At 40.9% G+C, this 13,206-nt stretch overlaps 1 protein-coding gene across 3 annotated transcripts in view; it reads right to left on the reverse strand.

Annotated features, from left to right (window-relative positions):
* Positions 1–13,206, reverse strand: part of RAD54B (RAD54 homolog B) — a 203,049-nt gene that overhangs the window by 59,926 nt on the left and 129,917 nt on the right. For all 3 annotated transcript variants that reach the window (XM_029591695.1, XM_029591696.1, XM_029591697.1), the window contains exons 5-6: positions 6,480–6,767; positions 5,725–5,887 (exon numbers count right to left, since the gene is read on the reverse strand). In XM_029591695.1, the coding sequence (XP_029447555.1) occupies positions 5,725–5,887; positions 6,480–6,767 (451 nt within the window). The remainder of the gene's footprint in view (positions 1–5,724; positions 5,888–6,479; positions 6,768–13,206) is intronic.

Here is a 13,206-nt window from a genome sequence, read left to right on the forward strand (position 1 = left end):
ACTGCTGTGCTGCTTGTAGAAGGGGAAAATGGTGAGCCGTTTGACGCAGGCCCTCTAGCAGGGGGTTCATCCTAGGTTCCCCTGGGGTGCCCTGGCCCGGGATAGCCAACTCAGATAGGCATTGAGAGACCAGGTCTGGAAGATCCTCCTTAGGAAAGAAGCGTCTCATGGTTCGATACGGTTCTATCCCCGAGGGGAGTTCTCCCTCCTCGGGTGGCTCGCCATCTTCCTCAGAGTAATCCGAGTCCCCATAAGTGGGGCTTCTGGGTGGCGGGTGGCCATGCGTAGGTCTTGAGGATCCCGGGGCAGGGTCATCCTGTACGTATGGGTCCGGTCGGGGATCAGACTGCATCTTGACGAAGGCATGAATCCCCTTGAATAATTCCACCCAGGAGAGGGAAGCAGGTTCTAGCCGTAGGGGCACCAGGTCTGTGGGGTTCCCTGGCTGCTCACCGCGGCCTGCTAGGTTCGGGGTGTTCCCTGAGGAACTGGCAGTCAAACTGGGCTGAGACCGGCCCTGGCCAGGAACTCCCAGGGCCTCCTCACATTGGGCACATAAGGAGTCGGCTTCCTCGCTCTGTGTGGCATGCTGAGCAGAGGCCTAGCGCTCTTATGCCTGATTCTGGAGGTGCCGGCTCTGCGGCCGCATGGGCTCTCATACGCTCCATCGCGTCTGATCTCCTATCAATGTGTGTCTATCAATGTGTGCCTATCAACGTGCGCATATCAGCGTGCGCTTAGGAACGTGCGCCTATCAGCGTGCGCTTAGTAACGTGCGCCTATCAAGCAATGGGCGCCCAAATCTTTTCGGGCGCCTAACATACGCGCCCGTCGCACCGCTTAGATCGAGGCGGCGAACCAGGGCAGGTGGCGACGGCGAGCAGGCAGGCAAAATGGCGACCTCCTTGGCGGGCTGCCACGTAGGCAGACCCTGCTAATTCTCGCTCTTCGTAGACCAGTAAGTAAAGATGTATGCCTTACCTGATCTTCGGCGCTTACCGGCTGCGACCCGGGCGGTCTCCGGCTGCGGGGGGAGAGGGTAAGTACCGTCACCGCCGCGCTCGAGGAAGTGCACCCGCTGCCTCTAAGCCGCGCCCGAACTCATCTCGCTCGGGGGCTAAGTCCTCACCGGGACCGAGGCTGCCTCTATGCCGCGCCCGAGCCCTTCTCACTCGGGGGCTAGGTCCCTGCCGCGATCCGGCCACCGGACCGAGGCGCTTACCTCCGAGGGACCACAGAAATCACCTCGGGAAACTCAACTGGGGGAGGGACCCGAGGGTATCACCACAGGAGTGCGAGGCTCGTCTTCCGGTAGAATTTCTTCTAAGAATTTAGTCGTTATAATTTGGAAAAACGCTCAGCGAGCGTAAGGTAGCTCCAAACTGCTTTGGAGACGGAAATTACTGAGCTGCTGCACTTCCTGCAGGGGTATATGTACCACGTGCTGACGTCAGATCCGTCTCCAACTGCTAGCACGAGCACACTATACCCATTTGTAATGAGTCCATCTGCTACACGCTAGGAAATAGCATTTTACCTGTTTAAGACATGTAAATATAGCATACCTTTGTAAACATGTTCTCTGATGACCCACAGCAGTATAGTTGCTCTTCTATCAACTGTCATCTCAGCTAATAGCAGTTATTTTCAAAGTAGTACCATTCTTCTTTGAGGGTTCAACAAGATGGCAACGTAGTTTAACCACAAGATAGCACTACTGTTGCGTAATTTTCCATTCTAGCAGGTGAATTCAAGTGTGATTTGTACCCACCCCTAGTCTAGCCTATAGTACAGGAGGGCAAGTTTTAGAGGAAATAGTGTTGTAGGCATATCTGTATCTCTGTTTCCAAAGTATATTACTCTCTCCCTGCATTCGCTGATATGGCTATAAGTTCTCTGCGAGATCCTGTGGTGCTTGTAACCTCTCACTATATAATAGTTGTTATAATTCTTAATGCAAGGCTCCAGACCCAACCCTATGCAATTTGGCAGATCTATTCTCATGAATCACTTACCTTATGCATCTCACATTTCCTTTTCAAAATGGGTTTTGTTCCTCATTCGGATGCCATAGGCCAGGCCAGAAGGAATTACTTTGTCGTTTAGTTGGCCAAAATGGTTCTGTCCATGACGGTGATCTTCTATTTGGTAACTTGTCATCGAAAGGGTGGCAGAGGTGCTATTCAATGATTGCTAATACCATGAAGCAATGTCTCTACTTTTTCCCCAAACCCATACTATTCATACCTTTGCTGTGACCAGGTATCTTGGGAGGCCATTCTCAAGTATGTCTCTCACCCAAATTCGATCTTATAGGCGATTTTGTCCAGTATCTAGAAGAGGAGGGGCAAGCCTTGGAAATCCTTGAAAAGCAATGTAGGAACATGGCAGCCATTTTCACCATACCTCTGGCCTACCACCAAGCATTACAGACCCTCTACCAGGGGTATCAAAGCTTGCCTCCTGCAGCTCTTGCAACCCTGCACTCAAGGATGTGGTTGCTCTTCCGCATAGTCTATGTCTTTTTCTCTATGTGAGTTCCTTTTTGGCATCTCATATTAGCTAGGCATCCTCATCTCTGAACTTGTGCTATTGATGGGGGCCTGCATTCATTCGTTTCATCACAATCTCCATTGTGCATGTAGTTCTACATGAGTTTGCTTTAGCCCCTTAGTTGGCATGTGCTATTCATTTATGTTTAGAAAATGTGCTTGGTGGACCATCTGGGGGTCGGGTAATTAAGGGATATCATATTCCCCTTCAATTATTATTACTGCATGCAGCACACCTATATCCTTAATCCCCACAGATTTCAGAATGGGGGCTTTAACAGGTACGTAGCAACATATGGCATGTATTACCTTCCTGAATCACATATGTTGGTGCCAATCTGCAAATCCTCCTTTAGCTTCGGAGGGGATATGCTATCTTTGGCAGCACTATGCAATAAGTTTACAGCTTTATTCATGGTTTATCAAGCCGAATGGAAGCAATTATATTTGTGGGTACCAATCTGCAATATCCTCCCTTTGATTGCAGAAGGGCTGAGCTGTCTCGGCTATAATATGCAGCATCTTGTGGAATTATCATGGGATACCAAGTCATTGAACAAGAGCAACAATGGTAGTTACTGCTTGAGGTTTTTTCAGTGATTGGGTAGACTCTACCATGTTGGGGTATTGAGCCGTAAAGGTCCTTACTGCTTTAGACAGCATTGATTCTATTGGGATATGGCCACAGCTAGGTTGATAGGGAACCCATGGCAAGAAAGGTATCACTACCGTGGGCTTGTGGTGGAGTCGACCATGCCTTAAGGGTGCACGCAAGTGCTATTTTAAAGGTTGTTTAGGCAGAGAATACCAAGTGGGCACTTCTGCTTCTACGTTGCACATGGCATGTGCGATGTGAAAGCTGGTCAGGCAGTGAATACCAAGCAGGTATTTCCTGCCACTGCATTGCATGAGTGGGTGAGAGTGTAGACAAGTTGTCTGTCAAATCTTTGGTTTTGACAGCCAGGATTGGCCCGATCACCCCTGAATACTTCTGCTGCATCCTGAACAAGCGAGTCCTGCTCTTGTTATGGATCAGGATGCTGTCAGAGGGGAGAGGCTTAGATGGCCAGAATATTGCAATAACATGATATGTAATGAGCCTTTATGAATGCAACTCAGACAAGGGTGTGATCACCCTATAGGGATTGCATAATTTTTTAGGGTTTAATTAATGGTTGAATTAGCATTGTAATTTGACCTATGCTGCAGCCATATCCATCCAATGAAGATCTTCATTTTTGAAAAATGCTGTGCCAGAGAGCTTCATTCACAGAAAACTGACATTGGAAGGGGATGAAAAGGAATAGGAGGGGGACGAGAGGGTGAAGTTAGAGATAATATGGGGTTGAAGGAGGAAGCAAGTATACATCTGACACGGTTGAGTTTGTAGCCAAGGAAATAGAGCATTAAAAACTGATTTCCCTAGTGTTCAGTCCATTGCTACAACCACTAGGCTATTCCTCCATACCTCTATTCCATTTTTTTTATGTTTGTTAGACTAAAAGAAGATTTTCCTCCTAAATAAGTAATGCTGACATATTTTGGATCATATATGTATCTGTCAATTGCTCCTACAGGAATAAAAAGCATGTGAGCCACATTAAGAGGTAAGAGGTAGTGAGAAAAGGGATGTCGAGAAATACTGCTTTGTGCCAGAAATGGATGGGAAAGGCTTTGTCTGCATTTGAGGTTTAAGACAATGAGTCACTATAAAGTGTACTTCACTTTACTTAAACCAGTCATAGCAAGGTAATTAAACAGAAAATAAATCAAATAAATACTGTAGGGCAGAGGTCAGGAGGAATGCAGGAATATAAACACCTAAAAAGCTAAAATAAAAGAAACAATATTTTTTTAAAAGTGTAAAATTCAGGTATTCAGGTTCTGAGTCAGCTTATATTGAGTAAAAAATTGTGGAAAAGTACAGGAACGTGTATTTAAAAGTAGATCTGGAAAATACAGATAAAAGGCTTAAACATTTTTAAAAATGGGAACCTTATTAATTTATTAAAATACATTTGCTTCTGTCAGGTAGGGTCATTCATCAAAATGCATTATGGCGTTAACACACGCGATAACACGTTAATGCCATAATGCATGCGATAATAACGCTAGTGCATGGCGTAAATGCAAATTTTTGGAAGGGGTGGAATCAGGGAGGAGTTTGGGCGGGATTTATAAAAATGAGGGGCAATATCGCACCGTGCGATAGCATAACGCATGCTATCGCATGGTTATAATGCCAGAAATAACTACACCTTTTTTCCTGGCATTAAGCTGTGCAATATGCCTGAAATGACGGTAACGTAATTCATAATAAATTTTTAGAATTGCATTTTGCCTATTTCTGGGCTGGGGAGGTGGGGGTGGAGAGAGAGAAAGAGAGAGCGCGCCTCTGGGGAGGCCCTCACAGTGTGCAACTATTTATCTCTCTATAGGAGGGCCTTCTAATAGGTCAAGGTGAGGTATTGTTGGTGGTTTAGGTTTAGGGGCCAGTTTCTCATATAGAGTGAAGATTTGATGTCATGTGGAGTGAGGATGTAATTTTGTACTATGTTATCTCACCCTAGCTTGATCGTACCCTATTATAGAATCCATCAAGCTAGGGTGAGAGAACATAGTAGAAATGGCATCTTTGTGAGACTTTCATCACTCCAAATGACATCATACTTCATCGAGGTGTACTGTGCTGTTTGTACGTCTCACTCCATATGAGAGACTGGGCCCTAAACCACCACCAAAACCTCACCTCGAGCTATTATTTGGCCCTCCTATAGAGAGATAAATACTTCACTACTATGAAGGCCTTGTAGATAAGCACTCTCTCGCTTTCTCTCCGCAAGATGCGAAAATAGGAATTATTGCAGGGTGCGATACATTCACCGCACTATGCGATACTACCGACGCAAAGTGGTATGTTATTGGATGCTGCGGTAATTTTTAAATTTCCATAAACATGCCCCTTTTTCTTATCATGGGCATTATCCATGCGTTAACGCATTTTGATGAATCTAGGGGTAAGTTTGAAAAGGAAAGGTCACTTAGGTTTTACAATTTTTGCTTACTTATTGCTAACATACATTTTAAATACTGCTAATATCTTTATAGTAGAATAGTTGAGAAAATGAGATACCTGAACTGAAATTACATTACTATATTTCATTTGCCTTACCTCATACCCATCACACACTCATAAAGGAATATAATTCCTTCCCTCTGATGAGGTCGTAGGTGAGCCGTGAGGTAAGGATCAACAACCACATCCACCACAGGTAGCCCAGCTTTGTTGAACATCCACTGATGGTACTGACTTGGGCGTGGCATAACTAAGGAGTCTCAAAACAAAAGTTAAAACATGAATTAAAACAAAATAGCATTTTTTATTTAAAGAAGTGATCACATTTTCCATATACAACACTGTATAAACATTTCTCAAACTTTCAGGATTCTAAAGAGAAGATTTAATGAATATGATAAAACCAGTTCATTATCAACATTTACCTACAAGAGTCTTAATATAATGATGATGGTGGTGGGGGGTGCGATATCACATACAAACCCCACAGATGCTTCCTTAACCCAGTCTTCCCAGGTTTATTGCCTAGATTGTCTTGGATCCCCTAGCTGGTGAGGGCTGGAAGAGAAATCTCCTACAGAATTTATTCCATCACTGATACCTGAATATAGTCTCGAGCAGGCCATGAAATCTGTTTCCTACATCTAAGCAGTAATCATCCTCAGCCATTTATTCTCCAGTGAATACCTCTATAACACTCCCCTAAGCCTCAGTGCACCATGCTTCAGTGCTAGCCGCAAAATGAACAAGACATCTGTCGCATAAAAGATTTTCCTTCATTTTGCACCAAATGGACAAACCTTTCATAAACCAGGCTCTATTTAAAAATAAATAAATAAATAAAGCCTTACTTGGTGCGCTTGGATCATGACGGGGTTTGGAGTTCTGTTTATCCTTGAACAGGTTTTCTTTAGTGCTGGGCTTACAGGCATTCTTGAATGGATTAGAGAATGGTTTCCTAGTTGGCTGTAAGGTAGTAGAAGAAATGGGGGTGGTAACCACTGCAGCAGACTGGAAACATCTGCCGCTGCTGAAGTCCTCTGGAGAAATTATTCCCATCACTTCAATCTCCTTTCCACCAATCATTAGTGTTTGACCTTCTTCAAAGTTTTCTAGGTCTTTAGATTTGTATCCTGTACCTAAAAATAATGGAATATATTTTTACTGAACTGCAAAAAATAACAACAAAACTGACACTAGTATTTTTTGTTCTGTACATACCATGTCAAATAGAAAAACAATAGCGAAAACTTATACAGTATCCCCCTGCCCTACATTAGCATATTTCTACAAATATATAAATCCAGAATAGCATTTAGAATCTCATACTAATTATCACCCCAAATCATTAATAAGCTGACTTCTAGCTTGTTGGGCAAGGGCTCTATATAGAAGACCCAAATACGTAAAAATTTGAATTTCTATTTAGAAAAGGCCTTTTTAACATCAAAATTCTCCATCACTGCCAAATTGTGGAAAGCATTTCTCCAGAACATAAAAACTAAAGGAGTGGGGTAATCCCCAAAAGTAAAGAATACTTGGTTTTGTTTATACCAAACAGAAATTCTTTTCTTAACCATAAGTTTATCGATCTGCTCCCAAGGAAAAAGGAAGAAAAATCTTCAAACACCACCAGAGCAGGAGTACAAGGATTAAGAAGGCCCACTATCTTCCTCATATATGAAAATACTTTATGCCAAAAACTGAGTCACAAAACATGACCAGAAGACATATCCCAAGGTTCCTGAGGATGCTGAGCATCTCAGACAAGCGTCCAAAAAAAGCTATTGTAAATGGGGTAAATAAAATTTAAATAAATACCTGGCCTTATTGCTGCTGGGGCCATGGGAGCCTGGGGAGCTCCTGGCAGCCAAAGAGAGCCCAGACGTGCTGCAATGAGGTTTTTTTTTTAAATAGATAAATGCCACTTAGTGCAGCTGGAGCCACACTGCAGCAGCAGTGCTGGGAATGCTGCCTCTGCCAGCTTTAAGCCAGCAGTGTCAGGGCTGTAATCTAAGCCCCTGCATGATTACAGTGCAAGCCGAGGGGTTCTCACAGACTTGGGACAGTGATGTCAGCGAGAGGTTGCCTACACAGTGCTTGTAGGAAAATTAAAGTTTAAAAGATGATTAAAACCTATCAGAAACTGGGGTTTGGTGGTGGTGGTCACTAGATAAGATCATATAAATATGGATTTAACTCTTGGTTTGGGGAAAAATGTTTATTATGTAAGTTAAAATTAAATTAGCTGTAAAAATGTAAAAATAGATAATATGGTCATGAAAATACACAGGACTGCTGCTACATTTATTTAGAAGCTAACCTGAAAGTTTGGTGTGATTTTGAACTGTGCAAGTGGAGTTTTCTTATTGATTTCATTTTCCAGCTCTCAGAGAGTAAAAAAAGAAAACTCTTTACCATCCCATAGACAATGCCATGGTAACACCATGGTAACGTTAGTCCTCTCCAGGGTCAATGCAAGGCAGCTGGGTGATGAGTCTCTGTAACACCACCAAGTTGAGGCACAGCACAGAAAGATTTGAGAAGTAATTTGCCTTTAAAAAATGTTTAGAACATACTAAAAATTATTTTGAAAGCTGTGTTCCTAGTCAAGGTGTTTATAAAGGTTTCCTGGCGGATAAGAAGGTTTAAGTAGATGAGAAGTATTTCTTGAGAGACTTCAGAGGAGTAAGGATCTCTTCTGAGGAATTTTTCAGAATGCACATGGAGACTGCCGAGAGACGTGGTTGGAGCCCGAGGCAGGAAGAGCTGTGTGCCAGAGACTGAGAGAGTTGTGTGTGTCTAGAGGCTGCAGGGAGAGCTGCTATGATGGAAATCTGAAGCAAGGGGTGTGTTAGAAATTGCATAGAATGCACATGGAGCCTGAGGCAGGGCTGTGTATTGCACTCTGAGGCAGAGAAAGCCTGTGCAGTATGAGAGAGGGCTGTGTGCTATAGGCTGACGGCAGAGCTGTCGTGACAGTGTGTGAAAATGGTGCTTATTGTAATTCTAATCCTTTTGTGAGGTAAGGAATTAGTTAAAATTAAAGATAACTTCCTATAGCTGGTCCACTTTATTTTTGCCAGCTTTGATAGATAAGTAGATGTGAGAAAAGTGGACGATTGATGGTCTGATTCTGTGCTGATTTAACTGATGTGCATGCTACCTGAAAGAAAGTTTTCAGTAAGTCCTACAGTCTTCAGATTGTGTACACCTGTAAATAAAGCTGCCACTATGTTGTTTCCTTAGAGGGAAAAAAAATCTTTGACATAACTTGGAATATTGAAGTCCTACAACTTGTTCCTGTCTTTATTGGCAAATAAGTGTGGAATGTGAGACAGAGTGTGATTGAATATTTTCTTTACTTTTTAAGTGCTCTCAAAGCAAGCATCCTTAGACAAGATTGAAATCATTATTTTTTGATTTCTATTAGCAAGAACTCCAGTGTCATTTATACAACACACACGCTAGCAACATTATAGTCTGCGGAAGATTGGTGGTGTGAGGCATTCAATCTTTATTATTGATTTGGATTGAGATAGTGTAGTAGGTGAACCACTGTATCTTGAGACTTTGTGGTCAAGAATGGTAGATCAGGTCTAGTCTGTGCCATCAAGCAGCATGAGCTATTCTTCGATCACAAGCCATCAAAGCTTCACATCATTCCTGGGTCTGCGCTCTCTACCCAGCGTTCACAGACAGCGCTCTAAAAATTATTACCCAGCGCACCAATGAACTGTGACATAGTTTTGGTAAAATGCACTAGTGCAACAATTATGGACACACAAGAGGTCAACATCGTTGAGTTAAAACAGGTTAAAGATAAAATTTGTTAATACCTGGAGAGTTTCAGAATTGCTAAAGAGCTTGAAATAAGTTAACACAAAGAATCAGATTTCTTGAATTAAAGTTGAAATTCAAAATTTGTTCTCATTAAGTAGTAATCTTTGTACAGGAACCGATTTCTATTCCAAACTGTGTTAAGAATTCGAGTGAGTCACACATGAAAAATTGTTTTTGTGCACCAGAAATAAATTATTTCTCATTGACATTATTGAAAGGTTTGTTTGTTCAATAATTACACTTGCTTCTAGAGGTGAAGGAGCTAGAAAATTATCCATTTGCCAGCAACATAAAATCCTTTAATTTAATTATAAAAGTGCCTCTGAAATCATTTTTCTATTTTGATTTATTTTCTGGTGAAGACACTCTGGGTATAGAGAGTACAAACTATCTCCATACCATCTTTAAAAACGGAAACCCCAACAGCCTTACCATCTGGCTACCCACATGACAGTGCCAGAGATAGTGTAAATAACTCTTGGGCAGCAAACTATCTTACAGAGGAGAGGAAAGATCTATATTGAGACATGTGAAAACGAATTAAAAATTTGTACTGTAGTTCACGTAATTGCATGTTTTTCATCTTATTTATTGGACATTTCAGAAGCATTACATAAATTGATAAGCAAGCACAGTAAAGTAGGTTCAGCTTAGGATAATCGTATACATAAATGCAACATGGAATTAGACACAATCTAGGATAACACAAGCAAAACAAAGCATATTGTGCTTGGAAATTTGAACATTTTCAGAACCTGCTTCAGTAAACTCCTCCCCAATCCAACTGATCCTCTCTCTCTCCCCCAATTCGGGAAATACCAATTAAACAGAGACTATCATCCAGAAATGAGTTTGCAAAGCCAGGTAATAATACAATCTTTGTCCGAGGCATACCAAAAAGAAGCATAAGTCCAAATCTTACATCGAGGAAGGTTAAAAGAACAGCGATACATCATAATAATAATAAAGGACTATGTATTGTAGGTTACAGCCAAGTAATAAAACTAGGCAAATAGTGAGTAAGAATAGAATATTGGGAGCTCTACACATCCGCTATTGTCTTTCTAATGGTAGGAGAAAGGAAGGTATAGAAAGGTTTCCAAATGTCTAGCATAGCATGAAAATATTTAGACGTACCGGCTTGCATGTTTTTGAATAATGTATTAATATTTGTAAGGCAACTAGAAAAATATTTAAATGAAAATGGTAATTGCAAATTATATAACCATTTATCTAATAAAATCTGAAAATCAAACTGGTTGTCTAACCAAGTCAGAAATTTGCAAAGAGTGGAGATAGGACGCAAAGGGTCCTATATGTCAAAAACATTTAAAACAGAAGAACACTGATCATTTAATTGTGCTGGGTCTAAACAATGAATATAGAGACGTAATTGTAAATCTACCAGTACCCTGAGAATATAAAAATTGAGAAAGCGCCAATAATCCCTTCCAACAGCTTGTGCAAAAGATGGTTTGCGACAGTCCTAGAGAAATGTATAGTTTCCCAAAGTGGGGCGTTAAGGAGAACAAAGCTTATACAATACATGCAAACAACAGCATAACCATCTACAGGTCTTCTGCAATGGTAATACCAAAATACTAGAATGGAAATGTGCAGGTATCTCATTCAAAAAACTATGCAAGGAGTAATGCAAAGACAAAGGAGACATTAGCCCAGCTCTAAAAAGACAGGGGTACAATAACTTGTAGACATAAGCCAGTCGCTCACATATTGGAGGTTAGCAGCTTGGTTATAAAACAACAAATTAGATAGACCCAATTCCCCCTATGACCATGGTTTCATTAAAGTACTTAAAGCTCTATGGGATTGTCTTCCTGGCCATAAATATTTCCTCCATGGTTAACTACTAAATGTTCAGTGGATCAAAGGAGCTATATTGGTAACATGGTAAATATATTTGTTTTGGTAATATTTTCAAGAGCTGAATTTTTCCCACTAGGGAGAGAAGAAAAGAAGCCCATTTCCTTAGCATCTACACAGTTGTATCCATCAGAGAAGCTAAATTATGCCACACAATAAAGCTGGGATATTTACTAATGATCATTCCTAAATAGAGTAATTTACCCATTTCAAGAGAAAATCCCCCTCCCACAGAGAAGAAGTGAAAGATCCAAGTGGTATTTCTTCTGATCTTTCTAGATTTACCTTAATCCAGATAAAGCACCATATTTTTAGAATTCAGAGAGAACCCTGGGAAGGGACTCCATAGGACTGAAGATATGAAGTAATGTTTTATCTGCAAAAGCAGCTACTTTGAAGGAGGAGGTACCCAAGGTATACCAGGGATGCCCGGATGTTCATGAAGAGTCTGTATAAAAAAAAAAAAAAAAAAGAGGGTCCAAGGAAAGATGAAAAAGTAAAGCAAGAGAGGACAGCCTTGTCTAGTAAAACGCTGTAAAGCAAATTCATCAGAAAGGATCCCTTTAACCAAAACTGAGGCTGTAGGAGAAGAATATAAACACTTCAAGAAAATAGCCTCAAATTCCATAGAAATGAAGCTATTCAACAGAAAGACCCAACTGACCCTGTCAAAAGCTTTTCAGTGCCAAAGCTTATTAGTTATGAACTCAGATGACCTTGATTAGATCGTTCTATGGAGGCTATCAATTTTTATACATTGACTACTGATTGGCGACTCTTAACAAAACCAACCTGGGACTCCAAAATTAATTCAGGAAGAATCTGAGATAATCTACCAGCCATAATTTTAGCTAAGAATTTGATATCACAATTACAGTAAGTAGAGCGATAATTCTATATAAGGTGGAGCGCAGAGGATCTTCACCAGGTTTAGGAAGAATATAATAAAAGCTCTGTTAGACCAATAGGCAAACTTCCCCTTTCCTATTAGATCTTCAAAGTAAAGATCATCAGATCCCAAAGCCCTATACAATTTGGCTTGAGAGACCATTCTATATATTTCCTTCAACTTAAGAGGTTCATTTAAAAGTTGAAGCTGCTGCTCAGAAATACATGGCAGACCTACTGAAGAAAAATATGCTCTAGTTTCTACCAAATTACAATGAACTTTAGAGTATAGCTGCCCATAATAATTAGAAAAGATCTGAGCTATTTCCTTGGTAGAATTGAATAGAGTGCCATTGTTTTGTTCGCATGACTGGAATGTATTTGGAGGCTCTCTGCCCTCCACCCCACCAAGATTCAGCAACCCTAGCCAACATATGGCCAGCTCTATTACCAAATTGATAAAATTGGAATTTATAATATAGAAAACTTTTCTTTGCCCGTTGTTGAAGCAATGTATATTGAGATCTATTTGTCTCCAACAGTAAAGAAGCATATCTGAGTCTATCAGTTAATAGTTGCTTCTCTAAGCAAAGAATTGTCTTATTCAGTTTCCTATACTTCTGAGTAACATATGCAATGTTGTCACTTTGGCTGCTTCCCAAAATAAAGATGGAGTCTGCCAATGACAACCATTACATTGAATATATTTCTCCCATTTATTATATAGGAAAGTTTTAAAACCTTGATTACCATTAAAGTTGAGAACGAAAATAACAATTACCTCTAGCAGAAGAATCACTTAAAACATCAAACCTCTTAACTCAATATCCAGTTACTGGCTCAATCCATTCATTGCCTTCAATAGTGTAATTGCACTTTACACACTGTTGATATTTACGGAGTATACCCTTCATTGATCCTAGATGTATATTTGAATCCATGTGGGTATGCACAATGTGGTCA

Source organism: Rhinatrema bivittatum, chromosome 2 (genome assembly GCF_901001135.1).
Source record: "Rhinatrema bivittatum chromosome 2, aRhiBiv1.1, whole genome shotgun sequence".
In the NCBI taxonomy this organism is placed as follows: domain Eukaryota; kingdom Metazoa; phylum Chordata; class Amphibia; order Gymnophiona; family Rhinatrematidae; genus Rhinatrema; species Rhinatrema bivittatum.